This window comes from Vanessa cardui, chromosome 22, assembly GCF_905220365.1.
Source record: "Vanessa cardui chromosome 22, ilVanCard2.1, whole genome shotgun sequence".
NCBI lineage: Eukaryota > Metazoa > Arthropoda > Insecta > Lepidoptera > Nymphalidae > Vanessa > Vanessa cardui.
The window spans coordinates 4676247-4699286 of NC_061144.1; the positions used below are offsets into that span (position 1 = coordinate 4676247).

The 23040-nt window shown below is 32.8% G+C and overlaps 1 protein-coding gene across 1 annotated transcript in view; it reads right to left on the reverse strand.

Annotated features, from left to right (window-relative positions):
• LOC124539405 (Down syndrome cell adhesion molecule-like protein Dscam2) overlaps positions 1 to 23040 on the reverse strand; it is a 77099-nt gene that overhangs the window by 48304 nt on the left and 5755 nt on the right. Inside the window, exons 5-15 of the mRNA XM_047116796.1 lie at positions 22500 to 22917; positions 20915 to 21050; positions 19424 to 19543; positions 18067 to 18243; positions 17669 to 17813; positions 16751 to 16899; positions 15767 to 15932; positions 14014 to 14150; positions 3622 to 3774; positions 1532 to 1622; positions 497 to 579 (exon numbers count right to left, since the gene is read on the reverse strand). Coding sequence (XP_046972752.1) covers positions 497 to 579; positions 1532 to 1622; positions 3622 to 3774; positions 14014 to 14150; positions 15767 to 15932; positions 16751 to 16899; positions 17669 to 17813; positions 18067 to 18243; positions 19424 to 19543; positions 20915 to 21050; positions 22500 to 22917 — 1775 coding nt within the window. The remainder of the gene's footprint in view (positions 1 to 496; positions 580 to 1531; positions 1623 to 3621; positions 3775 to 14013; positions 14151 to 15766; positions 15933 to 16750; positions 16900 to 17668; positions 17814 to 18066; positions 18244 to 19423; positions 19544 to 20914; positions 21051 to 22499; positions 22918 to 23040) is intronic.

Consider the following 23040-nt stretch of genomic DNA (forward strand, 5'->3'; position numbering starts at 1 on the left):
AAAACTTAGTGTTCCAAGTGAATTCAATTTAAAAAAAAAAGTTTTAATGATAAAAATATGTGAAAAAATTATCAAGCATTTTTATAGTAGCCAGACAATTAAAACTCTCTGGAATAGTATTCCAGATTTAAATTGTTTATTGAAATGAGTTATATTTGATGAAGTCGTTCACTTGACCTTTAACGAAAACGTTTGAAGAAACCTCTACATTATACAGCGAAAATCTCTTCGATCTTCCCAATATCAATTCAGTTCATTATTTTTATCGTGACAGACAGACAGACAAATTTAATATCACATTTATGATATTATTATAGAGTATTAAAATCAAAATACGCATTCAAAGCTAAACTATAAACACAAACGAAATATTAAAGATGTAAAATTAAAGGTAACATGTTAAAAAGTTATTATTAAATAACGAAAAAGATAGATAAAGTCATTTCTATTCAAAGGAATGTAAAATAATTTGAAATAGATAAAAGTTTTAAACAACCTCCTTCCCTGGTGTCTTGGAAGAGTGGAATCGAGAAGGGCCCGTTTCCAGCGCCGTTGAAGGCTGCGATTGAAACTGAATACCTGTTTGAGATATTCAATTAAAACTTACGAGATTGATTTCTCAAATAAGGAATATAATACATATTTTTTTTGAAGTTAGTCTTAATCCTTAGTCATTTCCCTACCCTATAAGAATTATGATGTACATCTTAAGTTGTATCAAAATTGTTTTTCTATTCCATCGGATTATGAAAATATATATAACTTCTAGTGTTTATGATACTTCTAGTGTTTATGATGTGCATTTGTCTATGGTTGGCTTGGTCAACATCCTTTAAGATGACGTCATACTTATTTGTCTCAAATACATACCTATAGGTAGGGGAAGATATAAGCTATCGTCGTGACAATTTTTTTGTAAAATCCAATCATTATTTTTCACATAATCACTGCACAAACATACGGATCATTGTGTACATTCTACATTCATTTGGTTTGAAAAATAACTCAAAAAATTAAAAAAAATTCGATCAGTAGTTTTCATATCACACATACAGATAGATTCGTTCAAACAATACTGTAGTACACTATTAACAGAATAATGTATTAGTTAACGATCGTTGCAACAAATATGCTTTTTCCTATAGTTATATTTCATACCAATTTAATGTACCCATAGTTTAGTGTATACGTGTAGATTAATATACACATTGATTGCCGTGGGTTTAGTGGTTGGTTATAAGGTACAGTACCAATACCCTGGGTTCGAGCTCTAGATCGGACCGATAAAAAGTAATCGGGATTTTCTACCGAAAATTTTCAGTTGCAGCCTGGGCCTGGAAATTGTAATTGTTTACATTGTCATTCCTCGGAATTCACGTAAAATCGTTGGTTCTGCGCCTGAACTATTTCCTTTCGCATTGCAGTCCCATCAGATTATGAGAGTGAGTGCTGAGGGAGATGAGTCGCCGTGAAAGAAGTCTGTCAGGACTACATTATATTATTATATATTTACTAATATGCATTGACTCACCTGATGCCTTTCAATAAACCGGTGATGATCGATTCCTGTTTCGAATAAAGTGATAATGTTTTGATTATTTTATCATTATTTTCTTGATTTTCTGCGAACAAAAGAACCCTGTTAATAATATACATATATAAGTGTAATAATAGTGAATATGACAACAGTTGGCTAGACTAGCAGACTACGTTGAGTAGGTACCTAGTTATTTCGGCTAGTCAACCTCTTTACGCGAGCGGCGTTTATTTTATGTGTGTGTAATCTTTGCGTATGCTTGTGTGTGTAAACAAACTATTGGATTATAAAATTATACATACATAAGTAATGAAATTGTAAAAACATAATTCTAATATCGGTGTCTATAATCTATTTATGCAGAAATGAATAGTCGTATATTAAACTCGAGCTGAGATGGGCCAGTGATTAGAACGCGTGCATCTTAACCAATGGTTGGGGGATCAAACCCAGGCAAACACAGATAAATATTCATGTGCATAATTTGTTTATAATTCATCTCGTACTCGGCAGTGAAGGAAATATCGTGAGTAAACCTGCATGTGTCTGAATTCACCAAAATTCCGCCACATGTGTATTCCACCAACCCGCATTGGAACAGCGTGGTGTATATATGTTCCATACCTTCTCTTCAAAGGGAAAGGCGGTATAAGCCCAGCAGTGGGAAATTTACAGGCATTTCATTTGTAATAATGTAAAAACCAAATATTGAGCTCCTTTTATACTATTTTCTTGTTATTGACACTGATAAGTTGTCTTATAAAACTTTAATATAGAACGCACAGACATATTTAAAATATCACGGAGGTTAATTCTGTTCGTATTCTTTATTCTTGCCTAAAAATAACGATTGCGTTCCACTAAATTTTAATTAATATTTACATAGAGATGCGTATACATTGCAAATAAATTCTGAAGCGATATTATTATGCAGAACAATATTTTTGAAGCACTTATATTCTCAAATACATACCGCCAACAAAGACAGGATGTCATAGAACTAAACCAACCCCATATTCCACTTGTCTTTGAAAAGCCCTTAAGCCGTGAACGAGTACATTCTTATAACCCTTTGTAACCGAACTTGAATTAGCTGAATATAACATGAACAGAAGTAGTATGAAGAAGTAAAATATCATATAACTAATACCGAATACGGAAACAAGTGACTTAGAAAAAGGCTCTATACAGATAAGACATGTTAATTAAGGAAAAGTATATTTAAGACACACTCTGTTTATGAATAAGATGACAGGTGAGAAATTAACTTGTAAAGAGTCTAATATCTTGGTGGTTGGGCTTTGTGCAAGCCCGTCTGGGTAGGTATTTGTACAGTATTGTCGTGTTCCGGTCTGAAAGGTGAGTGAGCCAGTGTAACTACAGGCACAAAGGACATAACATCTTAGTTCCCGAGGTTGGTGGCACATTGACGATGTAAGGAATAGTTAATATTTCTTCCACGTCACGTGACTCATGCTAAAATTTCATTACTTTATTATAATAACTTTCAATAACTACCAAGCATGTGTTAATTACTTGCATCAGTGGACGTAATCACCACCCTACTTTTTCAAACTACGGACCAATTTTAATTTCGAACAGCTGTGAACTACAAAGATTGTATTGTATTGTTCTTTTGTTCGAAATTTAAATTACTAAGTCGATGTTCGAAAACGAACGAATTAATGTAATATTTATTGACTAGCATTTATTGTTCGGTAGTAATAGGTTAATACTATAAGAAGCACAACAACAACAGCTTGAAAATTTCCCACTGCTGGGTTAAAGCCCCCTCTCCCTTTGGAGAAGGTTCGGAACTTATTCCAACCCGCTGTTCCAATGCGGTTTGGTGGAATGCACATGTGGCAGAATTTCTATGAAATTAGACATATGCAGGTTTGTTCTCGCGATGTTTTCGACATGAATTATAAACACAAATTAAGCGCATGAAATTCAGTGATGCTTGCCTGGGTTTGAATCAATCATCGATTAAAATACACGCGTTCTAACAGCTGGGCCATCTCGGTAATAAGAAGCACAAGTTACTACAATCAAAGAAATTGAGACAATCAAAATAAGCTTACCGGTAATTCCGCTTATCTGTGGCACAGCCCTCAGTCGGTATCCTAGTATGAGGCCGTTGTGCGCGTCTGCGGGAGGCGGCAGCCATCTCGCTCTCAATTCCCCAGGAGTATCGGTTTGCTCCAGCTGAACTCCAAGAGGCGGTGAGGATGGAGCTATGGGATCAAAACATTGTATGCTTATCAAATAATAGAAAAGATTATCTAAGTACTGCAAAAAAGCGTGGAGTTAATACCTGTTGACTTCCAAGCATGATATATTAATTTAAATAAATGTATTTAACTAATATGACTGTATTTTTTAATATTTAAAAAGAGTAACTACTGAGTTTCTTGTTGGTTCTTCTCGGTAGAATCTACTTTCCGAACCGATGGTAGCTTCACTTAATTGTAAAATGACGATTCAAAAGTGCTTGTAAAAGCCTACTTGAATAAAGTTTATTTTGATTTGATTTGGTGACGTCATGGACGAGTCGAGGTTCCTCTACCACGAGTACCTATATATCATATTTACTAGAGAGTCCTAATATTAAATATACCTACTGTGTATACTATATAGTATACAAGCAACTTTACCCGGCTTCGCAAGTGTAAGATACTAATAATAAATAAACTACGAAATATGTTACGACATCACATTAGAAACTTATAAAATTATCAGTGTTTCTTAACTATAGTGACTGTGTGTTATATACAAAAACCTTCCTCTCGAATCACTCTATCAATTGAACAAAACCGCATCGCAATCCGTTGCGTAATTTGAAAGATCTAAGCTTACATTATTTTATTTGGTGGTAGGGCTTTGTGCAAGCCCGTCTGGGTAGGTACCACCGACTCATCAGTTATTCTACCGCCAAATAACAGTACTCAGTATTGTTGTGTTCCGGTTTGAACGTTGAGTGAGTCTGTGTTACCTTAGACACAAGGGACATGACATATTAGTGTCCAAGGTTAGTGGCACATTGACGATGTAAGGAATAGTTAATATATTACCATCAGGTAGCCCATATATTCGTCCGCCAAACTATACCAAAAAAAAAATAACCTTAAAGTGTAAGCCCATTTGGATAGGTACCACCCATCCATCAGATATTCTATCGCCAAACACCACTACTTAGTATTGGTGTGTTACGGTTGAACGGTGAGTGTGCTAGTGTAACTACTGCATAAGGGTTATGGCCATAGCTAAGAATCTACCATGGTTGGTGGTGCGTGGTTCAGATTTAAGGAATGGTTAATATTTCTTACAGTGCGAATATATATTGGCGGTGATGACGACGGTTTGTGACTAATACATATATGAAAATAAACAAAAAGTAAATTGAAAAGACAACAACAACAACAACAGCCTGTAAATTCCCACTGCTGGGCTAAAGGCCTCCTCTCCCTTTGAGGAGAAGGTTTGGAACATATTCCACCACGCTGTTCAAATGCGGGTTGGTGGAAATTGAAAAGACATTAATATATAAATTATAAATCTATATTAATATTAAAATTTTGAAAGTAACTCTGGCTCTGTCTGTTACTCATTCACGACAAAACCACCGAACTGAATTTAATGAAAATTGGTATGTAGGAAACTTAAACAACAAGAAAGGACATCGTTATTTGCCTGACTCATGACAAACAATACTCTAAAAGGCAAGCCGCGGGCGAATTCTAGTGATGTATAAATTTAATTTAAGGCTTTGATAAATAAAATTTTAACAAAAAGAAAAACCGACTTCAAACAAAACACTATTTTAAAACAAATAAATATGCACTAAAAAGTAATAAAAATAATTGCATATTTAACATATTTTTTAGACTCCTCCTAGGTAAAACGTTAGACTACTTAAAAGTCGATTTACGATTATATAACGTAGTTATAGTTAATGTTATATTTGGAGCCGGTTTCATGGTATGATGATGATGATACCATCATTGGAACAGGATGAAATTAAAATGGGACCCCACGGGAAGCACTACCTTTCAAACAAAAAAAAATATCAAAATCGGTCCACCCAGTGAAAAGTTACGATTACCTCCTCCTTTTTAAAGTCGGTTGAAAATCTCGCTTAGCGTATTTACAGTATATTTTCAAATATAAAAATACCAATGAGTAAGCTTCCTGCGGAAGTTATGGAGGTTGATGGATGTGTTGACGTTTCGTTGATTCCATTCCACGCATGTTGTATTTCAAAACGTTCCAATACAGGGAATACAGAAAAATTAAATAGAATTTATGAAAAAGCGAAAATTTTTATTGTAATTGTCATGTTTATTCAATTTAAATTTAAATATTTAGTGCGTAAATTGGAATTTACGTTTAAAACAATTTAATGAATTTATTTTATTGTATTCATTTTTTAATATTCCAGTAACGCTTTTAATTAATTTTAACGTTGTTAATTATTTTTTAATTGTTTAAAATATTTATAGATTGTTGGAATATTAATTAAATATATGTAAATACACGACTGTTATACTATTTGGTAATAATTAATTACATTATTAACTGTGTATTGGTAATAGCTGGAATTCCGCTAACGGTGCTTACGCTAAGAGGTTAAACAAGTGCATTTCTGCTTGAACATACACTATTATTATATAACAAGCGACCAGCCCCGGCTTTGCACGGAATCCTGATACTAGATATACTAAAGAATTTGTTTATTCACGACATTACATTAGACACTTCTAAAATTATCAGTGTTTGTTAACTTTTGACGGCCTCCGTGGTCGAGCGGTGTTTACACCGGTTTTCATGGGTACGCCACTCCGAGGTACTGGGGTCGATTCCCAGCTGAGACGAAGTAGATTATCATTAGTTTTCTATGTTGTCTTGGATCTGGGTGTTTGTGGTACCGTCGTTAGTTCTGATTTTCCATAACACAAGTGCTTAAGCTACTTACATTGGGATCAGAGTATGTATGTGATGTTGTTTCATATTTATTATTTATTATTATTATAACTATATTGTTCGTATAAAAACCTTCCTCTCGAAACACTATATCAAATAAAAAAAACGCATCAAAATCCGTTACGTAATTCGAAAGATATAAGCATACATAGGGCAGAGAGCGGTAAGCGACTTCGTTTTATACTATGTAATGATTCTCCTTCGAACAATTGATTTTAAATTTTCCTGGTGACTTTGTAAGCCCGATTTGAGGTTGAACGAGCTCGTGTAACTGTAGCCAAATGGGTACATCTTAGTTCACATGGTTGATTGCGCGCAATTTGTATAGTTAGTATGTCCTGCTTGGTGACCATTCACGATCAGATAGCTTATTTGGTCGTCCATCTATCTATATAATAAAAAAAATCGTAACAGTGACTGTTTAATCAGAATATTCATAATATATTAATGTTTTATAATTTTCCTGAAAAAAATCGGTGAATTTTTGGTAAATTTTATTGTTTATTAATTAAACATTATTTCTATAAAATTAATTTGATTAAATTAACACTATTAATAAAATTCAAAATTCCAAATAATATTATCCGTGTTCATATTTGTTTGTTTATAGAAATATATTATATTTATCTAGAGGCATGGCTTTGTGCTTGAATGGGTAGGTTAGATAGCATTTACTTTATAAATTCTACGGCTAACCATCAATACTGTGTATTGTTGTGTTCCCATTAAAGGGTAAGAGAGCCTGTAATTAATGAATAAGGAATATAAACTCATAGTTTACAAGCTTTTATGCATATTAGAAAGGAATAGTGAATATTTTTTAAAGTACCAGTGTCTATGGTTACTGAATTGTGCCGTCGGATAAGAATTCGTCACCCCGTTTACAGTAAACGGGATGCCCATTCTTATCCGTATCCAAACGGCATCTATCGCATATAAAAAAAAATTTAAAAATACTTCGATTCGGGGATTCATTGGACATTGGGAAAATAAACTCTGGTGGAAAATGATCTGAAAAATGCCTCATACACGCTCTTGCTCTATAAATTATAGCGCATACGACACCAAAGAGACGATAATTTCAGAGCAATTACATTTAAATGAGAAGGTTTTGTAATACTTAAAGGCTTAATAAGTGTTGTTTATTTATTTAAATTGAAAATCCAAGTAAATGACCGAAATTACGTCACATTTGACAGTAATCACATATAACAGGCACTGTAGTAAGTACGAGATTTAAAAGACGAATGATACCGCTGTGAATCAAAGTGGAGTCACATTTTTTTATGATATAGTTTGGCGGACGAGCATATGGGCCACCTGATGGTCACCATCACCCATAGACAATGACACTGTAAGAAATATTACAATTCCTTACATCGTCAATGTGCTACCAACCTTGGGAACTAAGATGTCATGTCCCTTGTGCCTGTAGTTACACTGGCTCACTCACCCTTCAAACCGGAACACAACAATACTGAGTACTGGTATTTGGCGGTAGAATGACTGATGAGTACCTACCCAGACGGGCTTGCACAAAGCCCTACCACCAAGTCAATAATGTAAATAGTATACTTCGGTTTATCACATCTGGTGTATATAAATAATATATGATAAACTGCAAGTATACTATTTACGGCAAATAATCTTGAGCATAGAGATAAGGCATTGGAGCGAGGAGTGTTTTTGTTAGGTTAAGCTTGCCGAGAAAAGTTATGGCATTTGTAGTTAATGCCTTTAATGTAATTTTAGAGACAGACAATTTTAGAAGTGGCGGCAGAGACAGCGATCTTTCTTAGTAAATTTGTAATTGCTTACATTTATTCAATATTACAAAGTGAGAGGTAATCATTTCGAATCATTATAATAGGCTATTTGACAATGTGAAAAATAAAGTGACAATTATTGTAATCAGTATATATTATGAGTTTAAAAATGGTTATTTATTAACGAAAGTTGAAAATAATACATAATTTACTCAAAAATTTATAAATAAAAATGAATTTTTTAAAGGTTAGTTTCGTGACACGAAACGCTCCTGATTGACCGGGCTTAATATGAAGTCACTTGCTTGTTAACCCTGCTTTTTTACTATATGTACCACAGATTAAAATACAGGCAAGTGACGTCACCGACCCCATTGCAGCGCCATATTGTCCTAGTAACGTTTTCGCGCGCTATTTAAATATGGAATGTTTAATATGATATTTTTCTGCAAATATGTGCTTTTACTTGGTCCCTTTACTCACTGTACTACATAATAAAAAATAATTTTAAAAACCAGTCAAATAGTCGATTTCATGTATGATGGGAGTAGCTCCTTTCGTTTTTAGACTCCCTGATGAAGAAATTTCATTATGATGGTTGAGTAAAAAGTGTAACAAATAAAAATATATATTATGGCTTAACAAACATAATCTGCTTCATAGTAAACAATTTGGCTTCACGAGGGGTCGCTCGATTACACATGCTGGTATCGAGATGATTAAGAATATCTATGAAGCCTGGGAAGAGTCACGGGATGCCTTAGGGATTTTCTGTGACTTATCCAAAGCCTTTGATTGTCTTCAACATGAGACTCTGGACAGGAAACTTTATCACTATGGAATTAGAGAATGTGCGCACGACCTACTGACTTCTTATCTTAACAATAGAATTCAGAGGGTTGACGTTAAAGGAAAAAGGTCTCCTGGGGTCTCAGTTGGTATGGGGGTTCCTCAGGGATCAATTCTTGGACCATTTCTGTTTCTCAGATATATAAATGACTTGCCCTTTCTTGTTGGGAACAAACATGATATAGTATTGTTTGCTGATGACACCTCCTTAGTTTTTAAAATTAATAGAAAACAGGTACAATACGACGACGTTTACAATGCTATAGCTGATATAGTACGTTGTACTCATAACATTGGTACAAGAAACAAACACAAACTTGTTAATCCTGTTACTCGACTGCATAGAGTCAGTAACTCCTTTGTGGAGCAATGTATACGGTTTTACAACAGGATCCCAGAAAGCGTTCAAAATGCCTCTGTTGCCAAATAAAAAAAAAATATTAAGGAACGCTTGTGTGCAAAAAGCTATTATACAATTAATGAGTTTATGATCGATAGCATACCTTGGGAATGAAACGATTGCCTCCTGGCTGTTTTATCTCATATTAAATTTTTTATTTATATAATATATGAGACAAACAAAAAAAAACCCGCTGAGTTTCTTTCGCCGGTTCTTCTCAGGTCAGGGTATTTTCTTAAGTGGTAGTGTTTCAATTGGCCATCAATAATAAAGTGTAATGCTTCTATATTGAATAAAGTTACTTGAGTTTAAGTTGAGTTTGACTTAACATAGTATATAAATTCTATTAACATTGAAACGCGATACGGTTTTGGCACGTTTTTGTGGTGTCGTTGGAAAGTTGTACCATATAACTAAACTTGTAGTCGTACTTTTAATCGTACACTTGTGACGTCAGACAGAAAGCAAGTGCATGGCGTTATTTAAGGGAGACGCGACTATATGTAATAAAATAGCAGTGTCGATTTGTATATTTCAAAAAATACAGACGAATTGATAACCTCCTCCTTTTTGAAGTCGGTTAATAATCGCATTGTACTGAATGTATATACTACATTTATTCAGTACTTGTAGCATATGCTATTTTGTTTTTCATTTTTGTATGCCTGTCTGTCTTTTCGGGCTTATCATGAAAGGGCTGGACCCATTTTGATGGGATTTTTACTGACAGATTTTTTTTGTAATAAAGAATAACTTAGGCTACAACAATAACTTTTTTGCTAAATTCAAACGTATGTACGTTGAATGAGTCACAGGCACAGCTTCTTCACTATAAAAATCCAACAAGATGGACTATAAATACAAGAAGCTTAACGAATGTACGGTGTCTTATATAATTTTAATATATCTACATTTTCTCTTATTTAATTTACTACGATAATAAAAATTCAATTGTGAATGTTATTCGAAATTCCTCGTAAAACAATATCCAAGTTAATATAAAGCAAATTGATCAGAGCGTTTTAATAAAACGTTTTTGAATGATATTCAATTAACAGAAAAAACTTCGTCTCTTTTTAATTAAATTTCATGAATCTTCAAGATAATTAAATTTTGTTAAGTAAAATTGTCTAGCGCTTTATAGACATACTCTGTAAACGAGTATACTTCACCAGCTAGTTGAGGAAAATGACTGAAACCTGTTCTATCGAATGAAATTCTGCTACATATAGCTCTAATTAGCAGTAGAGCTTGGTTAAAAAAGCTGGAAATTATAGATTTCATAAGCGATTAATCCAATCGGGACGTTTATTATAATATTATAAATGTGAAAGTAATTGCCTGTCTGTCTGTATGTCACTCTTTCACGTCCAAACCGCTGAACCGAATTGGATAAAATTTGGTATGAAGCAAACTTGAAATCCAAGAAAGAACATAGGCTACTTTTTTGTTTAACACATAATAACTTTAAATGCAAGCGAAGCCGCGGTTACAAATAGTAATTCAATGATATATATATATACATATATATATATATATATATATATATATATATATATATATATATATATATATATATATCGGAGGAGTAGGATGCTGAACAGGTGGGTTTGGCGATGATCCGACATTAGAAAGAATATATGAGCAAATCGAGTTTGCAAGTCACCATCGCTTTCGAGACGCTTGTCAAATAACGGCTCGCGTTGCCATGACACCTACAACTCCATTCGGGGTGACCCGCTCCTAAAAGTAAATCAGCCATCAAATAATCTTGGCAATTACTCTAATAATTAGTTACGAAATTAATCAACAAATTATGATATTCCTATAAGGACATTAAGGTTTTATTTGAAACAGAAGGAAGTAAGCAATGAACTTCACAAAATTGTTCTGTTGCCTAACAATTACCACTGTCTACACAATCATAATATGTTTTGTCCATATGTATAACTGTAGGTACAGTTATAGATCTTTCGAGTCTCTTACATTGTTTGCACCAAACAAGCTGTTGACGAAGCCCCCTCACTGTGACATGTTTGCAGAGGTACGGGACAAAAAGATGCTATATTTACTACTATATTTTTTGAAGAATTATCTGAAGCCCTCTTTGTATATTAAACACATTAATAAAGTACCTGTAGCGCGTAGCCCTGCTCGCGAGTTGAATGTATGTTTATCAATATCTATATTATTGTAATTATATTATGGATTATCTTAAAATATTAAATTAATTTAAGCCATACATAGGTATGTCATTTGTCGAATGCTTGAGTAATTAATGATATTAATTATGAACGGCGACGTAGATGTTATCGGTAGTTAAATAAAGGTAGTTACGTGGTTGTATTATAAGTAAGATATATTTATCAAGGACTATGTAAAATTGTGCTACAATTTAAACCTACCACACCAATGGTGATCGCTTAGCATTATTTGACACATTTGCTCGTCAGCCTTGCTTGCTTGTGCACAAATTGGAGTACTATAATACCTCTAACGTGGTAGGTTTTTTTCTCTTGAGTATTTTCTGACGAAATCATTTAGGAGTACATCATCATAATTATACATTACTAGTAGTCGACCGCGGTTTCGCTTCTGATTCAGGGTATTGGTTATCACAAGTTAGGCAATAAATAACATTTTAACAAAAAGAAAAACCGACTTCAAACAAAACACTATTTTAAAACAAATAAAAATGTACTAAAAAGTAATAAAAATAATTGCATATTTAACATATTTTTGAGAGTCCTCCTAGGCAAAATGAAATGAAAAATATTAGACTACTTAAAAGTCGATTTACGATTATATAACGTAGTTATAGTTATTGTTATATTTGGAGCCGGTGTCAGCCACGGGCACACGCCTCAACAATCAAAAGAAAGAAGCGATACGAGCCTCTTGATTGACTCAGTATAATATCGTATAAAAGGTAATTTGTAAGAAACATATTTCTTAAAGTATTCTCGTATTGTTTTTTGATAGATATAGTATAGGGTTGGCTGACACCGACTCCAAATATACCAATAATTATAACTACTTTATATAATCGTTAATCGTCTTTTAAGTAGTCTAATATTTTTCATTTCATTTTGCCTAGGAGGACTCTCAAAAATATGTTAAATATGCAATTATTTTTATTACTTTTTAGTACATTTTTATTTGTTTTAAAATAGTGTTTTGTTTGAAGTCGGTTTTTCTTTTTGTTAAAATTTTATTTATTTTTTGATTTTAAGTGAAGCTGATGCAGACTAACATTTTTTTCTTAATATGGATAGATTAAGCGTGCCGTTTATATAAATCAGAAACTACTTCGGGGACAGTTTCAAAAGAAACTTTCGAATAAAGCAAAAATAGACTTTCGAAAATGCGGCTTTAATACGTCATGCGGCATAAACTACAAGGTACCTCGAAAGAGCTGTAACCGACCTCAGTAAAAAACTTTGCAAAAGAGCTATTATATGTCGTACATCATATGACACCACATCATATACACAAAATTTGATTAAAGACAGTAAGATTCTGCCACAAATCGCACCATAACTGTAAGTCGTTTAGGAGTTCAGTCAATACATAGTATAAAACAAAGTCGCTTTCTCTGTCCCTATATCTTTAAAACTACGCAACGGATTTTGATGCGGTTTTTTTTAATAGATAGTGTAATTCAAGGGGAAGGTTTGTGTATATAATACATGAACAATATAGTAAAGAAACACTGACAATTTTAGAAGTTTGCAATGTGATGTCGTAAATAAACAAATTCTTTAGTATATTTAGTATCAGTATTGCACCCGTGAGAAGTCGGAGCGGGTCGCTAGTTGATTATAATATTCGATTATGACAATTACATGAACATAACCACGTTCCGGAAGGTGATTCAAATATCCAAGTAACCCATAAATAAAAGATTCGACCGAGTATTGCTAACGTGCTCCTCAGAATTGTTCCGTTCCCTCCCGTTCCCTTAATTTGTCATGGATCCTATACTCATAACCTTACCAAACTTTCACCAAACTACCCTTAAAGTATGTTCTTTATAATTTTAAAAGAATCATCAAAATTGTGCCAACCAATTTTGAGTTATTCACCTATTTATCGCGCACTTACTTAATGCAAATTTAAGACTTATGTCGTTTTCATACGGATACCCTCATCGGAAAAAAAATAAAATTAAAATGGGACCCCACGGGAAGCACTACCTTTCAAACAAAAAAAAAATCAAAATCGGTCCACCCAGTAAAAAGTTATGAGGTAACAAAAAAAAAATACAGACGAATTAATAACCTCCTCCTTTTTGAAGTCGGTTGAAAAAGCCTATGCCCTTTCTTGGAGTTCAACTTTGCTTCAAACCAAATTTCATCAAAGTCGGTTCAGCGGCTTAATCGTGAAACGGTGACAGACAGACAAACAGATTTACTTACACGTTTATAGTATTGATGTGGATTTTTAACTAAATAATATTATTATATATTTTCGCTTACCTTCTTCGGTGGTTGTAAATCGAACAGGAGTTGAGTATGAACTGAGGTCAGCCTGGTTACCACCTGCGACTCTTGCTATATAACTCGTAGCTGGTTGAAGATCTTCTATGTCGATAGAGTGACGTATCTCATCCAACCTAATGTACAACATTATTAAGAAATACAGTCAATAGTTTATAATCTCGCGAGATAGATTATAATCTAATTATATTTATTTTAATTAATACTTAATTTATTTTCGTTTTGTAATATTATACCAGCTATGCCTGCCTGTTATTAACAACAAATACATAAGAATAAATCTTTATTTAATCTTCTTGTCATCATATCGCAGTTATTGCGACGAAAATAAATTTCTTATGAGATTCAGTCGATACTTCCTACAATACGTAATTGGACAAAAAAATATACGCAAACATTACATCTCATACCGAATAAAAATAGATTTTAATGAACACTAAATACATATTTAATATTGGTATTGAAATGAAAATTGTTTACGTATACCAAAGAGACAAGAATATGATGTAGAATCTACCTACAACTGAAGGAGAAAGCAAAGGTGACTTTATCAAAAAATAAATTGGATATATGTGTTATATTATGCTATTAATAGATATGATAAATTATTTAGTCACGTTAAAATTTCAACATATTAGTTGACCTTCTTGTGTATAAGTATTTTCTAAGCGTTCTTATTTATTTATTTATTTATAGTAGAACGCCGATTATCTGAATTAATCGATACCGGGGTCGATTCGGATTATTGGATATAGACTGGTAATAAAAAAATCGAACTGTCACTTATAGAATAAACTTTATTAAGTTCACCACCCAAACATGTAATGTCTTGTCTCTTGATTTCAACTTTAACAGTTGAACTTTATCAGGACGCCATCGAATTCCAACTTGTTTAAAAAAATAGAAATATTTGGTTTTAATTTATTATATAACGCTTAGGACTGATTCGGACAATTGTCGATTCGGTCAACCGGCGTTCGGATAATCGGCGCTCTACTGTAGTCTATTATTTAACTAGCGGGCTATTTAGTGCAAAAGCTGTTGATTCAATCTGGTCGTTCCGCGATAAACTCAATTAGACATAAAATCTCATAAATTGATAACCTTATTATAGTATATATATATAAATAAAGTGCAATGAAATAAATTATGTATGAACATCAACGACGTTAAGTGCACTAAGTTTTATTAAATTTATAATTGTATGGAATAATTATACTAGCGGCAAGATACGATGGGCTTTTTGACACATTAAAAAAGTGATGTGAAATGTAAATTTATTATCGATATAATATATTCAAATCTTTGTTTTTTTGCAAGTAATTTAATTCAAGTTTTTGTTGCAAGTAGTATCTGATTAAAAAGGTTTAATAAAAAAAAATATAAAATAAATTTAAGTAATATATTCGAACGAAATCAATTTAAATCAAAAATTGGAATTAAAATAGATAAAATATTTACTGTCAACACAAATATAACACCGACTACGAGGTCGAGTGTGACTTACACGTCTACGCAAAAAAAAAAGTTATCTTCGGGGTACCCTAATATTTGAAGTTTAGAAATCACATTCGATAAACTTAATGACTAACTGCACGTCACTATTGACAATAAAGAACAACAATTTGCTCCTTTGATGTAATTATTTATTAAATACGTAACTTCATGAGCGGGCAAACGTCAAAACGGCCATCATAGCGTGCCGCTACTATGGCGTAGTTATATTACTAACCTTGTAACATTAATAGTCCTAGCTGTCGTCCATGACACTCGGAGTGAGTTGGCGACTTGCACGCTGTAGAACTGAGCGAGCGATCGCGAGGAGTCGCGCCAGGAGAGCTTCACCGACCGGCTGCGGAGAGAATCCACCGACAGATCGGACGGCGGGATTGGAGGCTCTGCCATAGAAACTTACTAGTTAACAAGACTAGCAGAACATATTTCAAACAGAACAGACACTGCTCTTACTAATTTGGATGGATGGATGTGTGATACACAGTCAATGACTGAACGTATCTAAACGAGATAGATTGTTATCTAAAGTAGCTACTTCCGCTACTTCTAAATTTACGGACTGAATCTAGTCAGTTCAAATCTACAAGTAAAAATAATAAGTATACCAATGAAAGAAACAATTTGTATACTGACAAAGCTATTAAAATAAAATATTGTATACTAAATTATATCATGAAATGACATGAAACAGTACTTAATTAAGTGCATATAAACTTTTAGGAACTGTTTTCATTGTGGAACTTTACGCATCATTCTGATCGCTGTTGCAAATTCATCTTCAAGTAATACTTTTTATTTTAATTTTTTTTTATGGTATAGGTTGGCGGACGAGCATATGGGCCACCTGATGGTAAGTGGTCACCATCGCTCATAGACATTAACGCTGTAAGAATTATTAACTATTCCTTACATCGTCAATGTGCCACCAACCTTGGGAACTAAGATGTTATGTCCCTTGTGCCTGTAGTTACACTGGCTCACTCACCCTTCAGACCGGAACACAACAATACTGAGTACTGTTGTTTGGCGGTAGAATAACTGATGATTGGGTGGTACCTACCCAGACGGGCTTGCACAAAGCCCTACCACCAAGTGAATCAATCAATCAAAATAATTAATATATAAAGATAATTTATATTAATTTACTCGTCTACGTCTGATATTTTCTGTTCTGTATCGTATATCAAATGGAGTAACTTACGTAATATAGTTAAATGTACGCTGAAAACATCAGCTCCAAAGGGATTGCCAGCCTTGCATTGATATAGCGCTCCATCACTCGTTTCTGTTTGAAGCAGTTCTAATATACTAGCCATTCCGTCATCTGTTTTAGCTTCAGATATTTTAACTCTAAAAGATAAAATATCAAAATTAACTTTCCTTTCACTCGCTTTTTAGATTGGTTGTCTTGTGTTAGACAAAAAAGTTCCTTGGACTTCAAGTTGGTTTCGTACCTAATTTCATCAGATTCGGTTTTTGAATTTGGTCGTGAAAGAGCGACAGATAGACATACAGAGTTACTTTGTCATTTATAACATTAATATAGATTCTGAGTTATTTTTAAAAGGTAAAATTGTCCTTTTTTAATTTAAAGGTTTTAGAGCAATGTGTACGACACAACTTAGATGTAGCATCGGCAAAATTCGTAATACCGATCACATCCGAATTAAGTACGCTATCCCAAATTAACAATAATTATTTCTTACGCAAATATTATCTTTTCAGAAACATAATAACTTTTAATATCATATGACCTAATATATTCGTCAATTTCACACGTCGATATACATGCACTTGCTTTCTCGAATTGACGCAGGGATGTATAGCGACGAATACGTCGCTATACATCCCCGCGTCGCGTAGAATGGCGCTATAGAGAACTATTTGTATTGGTTGTGTAAATCGGTAATCGGTAGTAATCGGTTTTACATTTATAATACTATTATAGAAGTATAACTGACTTAAAAGATACACCGTAAAATTAGTCGTCGGACTTAAAATACTACGTTAAAAGAATTTCTTCCATATAACGCTGAATACATCTATGATGTAATAGTCATAGTATAAATTTAACGAAAAAAAATGTCAAGGAGGACAAATCGACGTGATAATACCTTACCTTTGCGTCAAAGGATTAATCGGTTTCCCGTTTCTCGTCCACATGATCCTTATAGGGTCATCTCCCTTGGCCTGGCATTCTATTGTTACATGCTGACCCAATTTCGCTGTTAAATTCCTAGATACTATGTCAAATGTTACCGGTTCTGAAAAAAACTTTATTGTTACATAAAAAAAATTGCAAAGACCTAAAATGCTGCATTCAAATGAAATTTAAGATGAAAATTTATTGTATGATGAGTGAATTTCAAAGAATTAATGGATATAATTTTTAACAAGTGGGAAACAAACAGTTACTTGTCTGACATCAAAACTATCACCGGTATATTGATAGTTAAAAACTATCTCCAAATGTTGTCACTTACTAAGAAAATTGACACTGCTTAAAATTGTACTCACTGTTGACGGATATCCAAATAGTTTTACTAAGTGCTTCTCCGACACCGTTTTCAACATGACAAGTGTAAAGACCGGCGTCTGATAGAGCGACGGAATCGAATATTAACGATCCATTGGAGAGACTCAATACTCCACCACCGGCTACTTCCAGAACTGGACGCCATGTTTCCGATATCACTAAAATTTTAACATCTTCAACAAATTTACGAACGATCGAAGTGATGCGTTTTAGTCTCATCCAAATGATTCAAATCAAATCAATTTTATTCAAGTAAACTTCACAATGAAGCGTTTTAGAATCGTCAATAATTAAATACTACCACCGTTTCGGAAGGCAGCTTCTAGCGAGAAGCAACGGCAAGGAACTCGCATAGTTGCTATTTTCAAATAAACAGATTTACAATGCTGTTATTTTCAGTAATTAGTGTCCTATGATGGAATCAGAGCCTAACTTCAGGCGTTTCTTTTTAAAAGTACTCTTTTGATGAATAATATGATTTATTTATTAATTTAGTCTTAATCATCTTTTTAAATGTATATATGTATGTACGTAGAGGTACGATTATTACATATAAGGCAACAAATTGATTGTGGAATTTATTTCAAAGTTAAAGTTGCACAAAGACGATTTATGCGAGGTCGTCTGAATTGGTATCTTTAATCACATATTTTAAAAATAAATGGCAGCTTAGTATTGTTCGCTTCCAGATTAAAATGTGAGTGTGCCAGTGTAACCAATCGATCATTCTGCATAACATCTTCTCTGAGAACATAACAGTTCTTAAGGTTGAGGGCATTTGCAATGTAAGATATTCCACACAATGCCTCTGTCTACGGCAGTAGTGACCACTTATTATCAGGTTTTTTCTTTTTTTTCCATTTGCCAGTATATTATTACCTAAAATAACTTATAATATTCGACTATTACTCAAAATCAAATCTGCGACTTATCAGTGTGTGTATAATTGAACATGATTATTTATATAAAACCGATATGTTAATTTGAAATGAACTTTTATAAAACTGTAAATTAAGTTATTCATTTGGAAGTCATTTTAATTGATTATTATGTTAATGATTATTAACTTTAATTGCGTTAAATTAATTAGGACAAATATATTAAACCGACAATTTCGGTTAAAATTTCGTAATACAATTATTTCCGAAAACTTCAATTTTGGAAAAAAATGAGACCAATATAAATTGAAATTCCAAATCATTTATTGAAATTTTCTCTATCGAGCATTTTTGAATTGGTAATTTTACAGAATTAAATTGAATGTAAAGTTGCCATTGCTATCGGTATGTATTATTCCAGCATAATTAGCTGAATGTTAATTTTCATATAAAACCTTACCGTCTTTCTTCAACCAATGTGTTTGTGGCTGTGGATATCCATTAGCACTGCAAGATACGTGACCGTTCCTTCCCAGAAGCAGAGACGAATTCTGAGGTTCTTCGTTCCACTTCGGCGCAACTATCAAACAAATAATTGATTTAATTTTCGAACCATAATAGCTCCGTTTGTGTGGCTTACTTCACGCTAGTTTAAAAGTCATTGGGTTTCTCTATATATAAATTATCAGTAACAGTCTTCAGGTGTCTTAGAAAATACTTGAAGCCGTATTATTGCTGCCTTTTCAGTGAGTGAGTATGGATATTTAGTTGCGTTTTTTGTTGTGAGTTCATCTAAATGATGACCTTTTATTCTGCCGTCAATTAGAAGAATTCTTGAATTGATAACATTGTATTGCGAGTAATCAAATATACGTTATGTTCCTTGACATAACGTATATTTAATAGCATTTTTTTACTGATAGACGTATTTATGCTTCTTAGTATAATCACCACATTCATAGTAATCACTGACTTTCTCTGATAGTGGACACTGTATTACTGTCATATTATATTCACTTCTATCATAATAAGTTACATTAAAATATGTCCATATCCAAAAATATTGAACATTTCGTTATAAGGGATATTACGAACTTAGACGTTACAATAAATATGTTTTATTGGATACCAAACAATGTGTAAAGGTATTACTGTTATGAAAGCTATCGCGCTCATAGAAATGCTGAATAATAGATATGAGATCGAAAGTAGAAAGGAGCATTGAAAATAATAATAAAACATATAAAAATTGAATAAATTAAATGAATATATAGTCATGCTACGAGTACACAGTTTCTGTCTACTAAAGAATCTCTGGGAACCAGTTACTTGCCTATTCATTCAAATATAATATTGTACAATTTTAAGTTTAATAATTTGTTACATGACTGAAATCCGAATTCTGCCACACGTTTTCACTGCCACCGTTTTAATTTTTGTTAGATTAAATTTAATATTCAAATAAATTTTATTATTTTTAAAATGTCCATTTGAAGCTCCCAAAGCTTGGTTGATGCGCTCTCTATTCCTTCAATCTTATAATCCAAAGACATAGAATAGTCGATAGGACCAGAAAAAGTTAGAACGTAGGACCAGCGGGTTTAAGTACTTTCTAATAAATCTCCCGTACCTCTGTACGGGAGATTTATTCCTCAGAAAAACCCCATCTACTTTTTCAAAGGGACAATTTGAAGTTTGAATTCAGAAACTCGAAATATGTGAACTTATTCAGCCACAACATAGTCAGATCAACGAGGCAGATAATCACATTCGTCAGTCTATTACCTGTAATTTAGACTTCTGTCAAAAAATACCCAGAAGGAAAAAGAAATCTTTCAGAAGTTTCCAAAATATTCACACAAAAACTTCTAAAAGTATAAATAGCATGAATGTTCTAATAATTAATTTAAAACAAAGGATATCTGGTGTCGTTTTGAAATTAAAAAAGTACCTTTGATATACAAGTTGACGGTTCTGTTGACTTTAGCGACGTGGTTCGCCGCAACACACGTGTAAGTGCCGCAGTGTTCCAAAGAGACATTCTTGATGATGAGTACACTGAATACTTCCAGGCTCCTCTCGACGATCTGTAACATACACCACAAAGACATTCCGCGCTTTAATAACTAAATAGTTACCATACGTTACGGAATATCCGCTTAAACGCTTTGCGAGGAGTTTGTTTGAAACTTTTGTTACCTTAGTTTTTGGTAAAATGTGACGTTTTAAATTAAAAATTCTTTTCAGCTTAGCTTTTTATTTTCTATAACATGTTATCTTGCGTTTATTTTTATTATTGGGGATTAAATAGACACAATAGTTCTTCGAAGTAGATTTATTTCAAAATTAATTTGCTATATTTGTTTTTAAAAGTTTGTTTGTAAAATTGACTTTCCAGCTTAGGTTGGGAGAGAAGTTGGATTCTTACTTTAGGAGGATAGAAAATAAGTTCAAAAACAAAATTGCTACGTTATTTCTTTTGTCAGAAACACAAGCATTATGCTGGTTTTTTTTTACGTAACGAATAAATATTAATACTTAACATGTTAGTACATCAGTATCTGTTCGTTTTGAAGTTAGAAGCTTTTACTTTATTTTACCTTCGAATTTAACTATGTTTTGCTCCAGTAAGAGCAAAACTAATCCTTTTTTAATATGATAACTGGAGTAAAGTTGTTGTTCTTAGGAATATCTTTAAAGAAATGAGCATTGAAGCAGTAAACTTAAGAATACAAGAAAAATTAAGTTACAATGGCGAAGTTATAGGTGATTAGTCTTTATTAGCAAAATAAAACAATTGAAAATAAAAGACAATCGTTATAAAGAATAAAAAAGGTTATACGAACCTTGTAAATACATGTTGAAAATACAAAGCTTATGCTTCATATTTTACAGTAAAAGAATTTATTATCACTTGTGTCGAGTCAATCTTATATTAGTAGAAGACCACGATTATTATATTGTAATAAGATTGTTTGGAGCTGAGCCAGAAAAACGTTATGAATGAAAATAAAGACATTTTTATAAAAAAAGTTAATTACATAGAATACCTAATAACCTAATTCAAAAATCGAAGGTTTCAATCATAATCATAAAAATATTTATTATTTATGTTTGTGTAGTTGAAAAAAAATTAACATGAAAAAACAACATTTTAGACAAAAAAATAGTGGCATTTTATTTCTCCTTAGTCGTACTGAACTGGAGGCGAGAATAATCTTGAAGTTTTCTATAATAAAGAGGAGATTAGGAGTTCATTCAGAAGTCAAACATTTCGGAGCTGTCACTTAAGTTTTTATACGATAATGGTATTACTATTTGAATTCTATATTTGTTGTACGGACCAGATCCAATGAAACTCGAATGCAAATTTTCGGCTGAGGCAGTATGCTTTCGTTGTTGATACTATTTAATCAAATTATTATCACATTTATTTTTAATATTGGTATTACTAAGACAGCTTTTCTAGTGTTATTTGGTAATTTAGCCTCTTGACTTGAGTGAATATCAATACGATTATCATTATTATCACTTACCTTTAGATGAGTAGGTATCTTCTTTCCATCTTTCAACCAAGAATAATAAACAGGTGAGTCTCCACTTTTTAAATTACAGTGTATTTGAACTATTTGTCCCTCTTGAAGATCTGATGCTAAGAGTATCTCTTCCAATTGAGGTGCTTCTACAACTTGTAGTTCAAAGGATCTCTTTGCCATTTCACCTGATGGACTCTTTACTATGCAAGCGAATAATCCTCCATTTTCACTTTTACTAACTTTATTTACATTTAGTACACCATCATTAGTCACCGTAGCCAAATCTCTTTTGCTTCTTAACTTTGGTTTACGACCGAATATTTCTATACTCAGAGCTGTGTTGTTAATGAATCTTTTGTAACGCGATTGTGTTACTTCCGATATTATTTCTTTTCCTTTGTACTCCCATGTTATTTCGCTACAAATATTTTAAGTGTTTTAATATGTAATAAATTTTATCCATATAAGATTGCTAGATGGTATATTTTATTTTACAGTATTTTTAGTTTTGAATTAATTGGATAATATTGATTTTTAAATT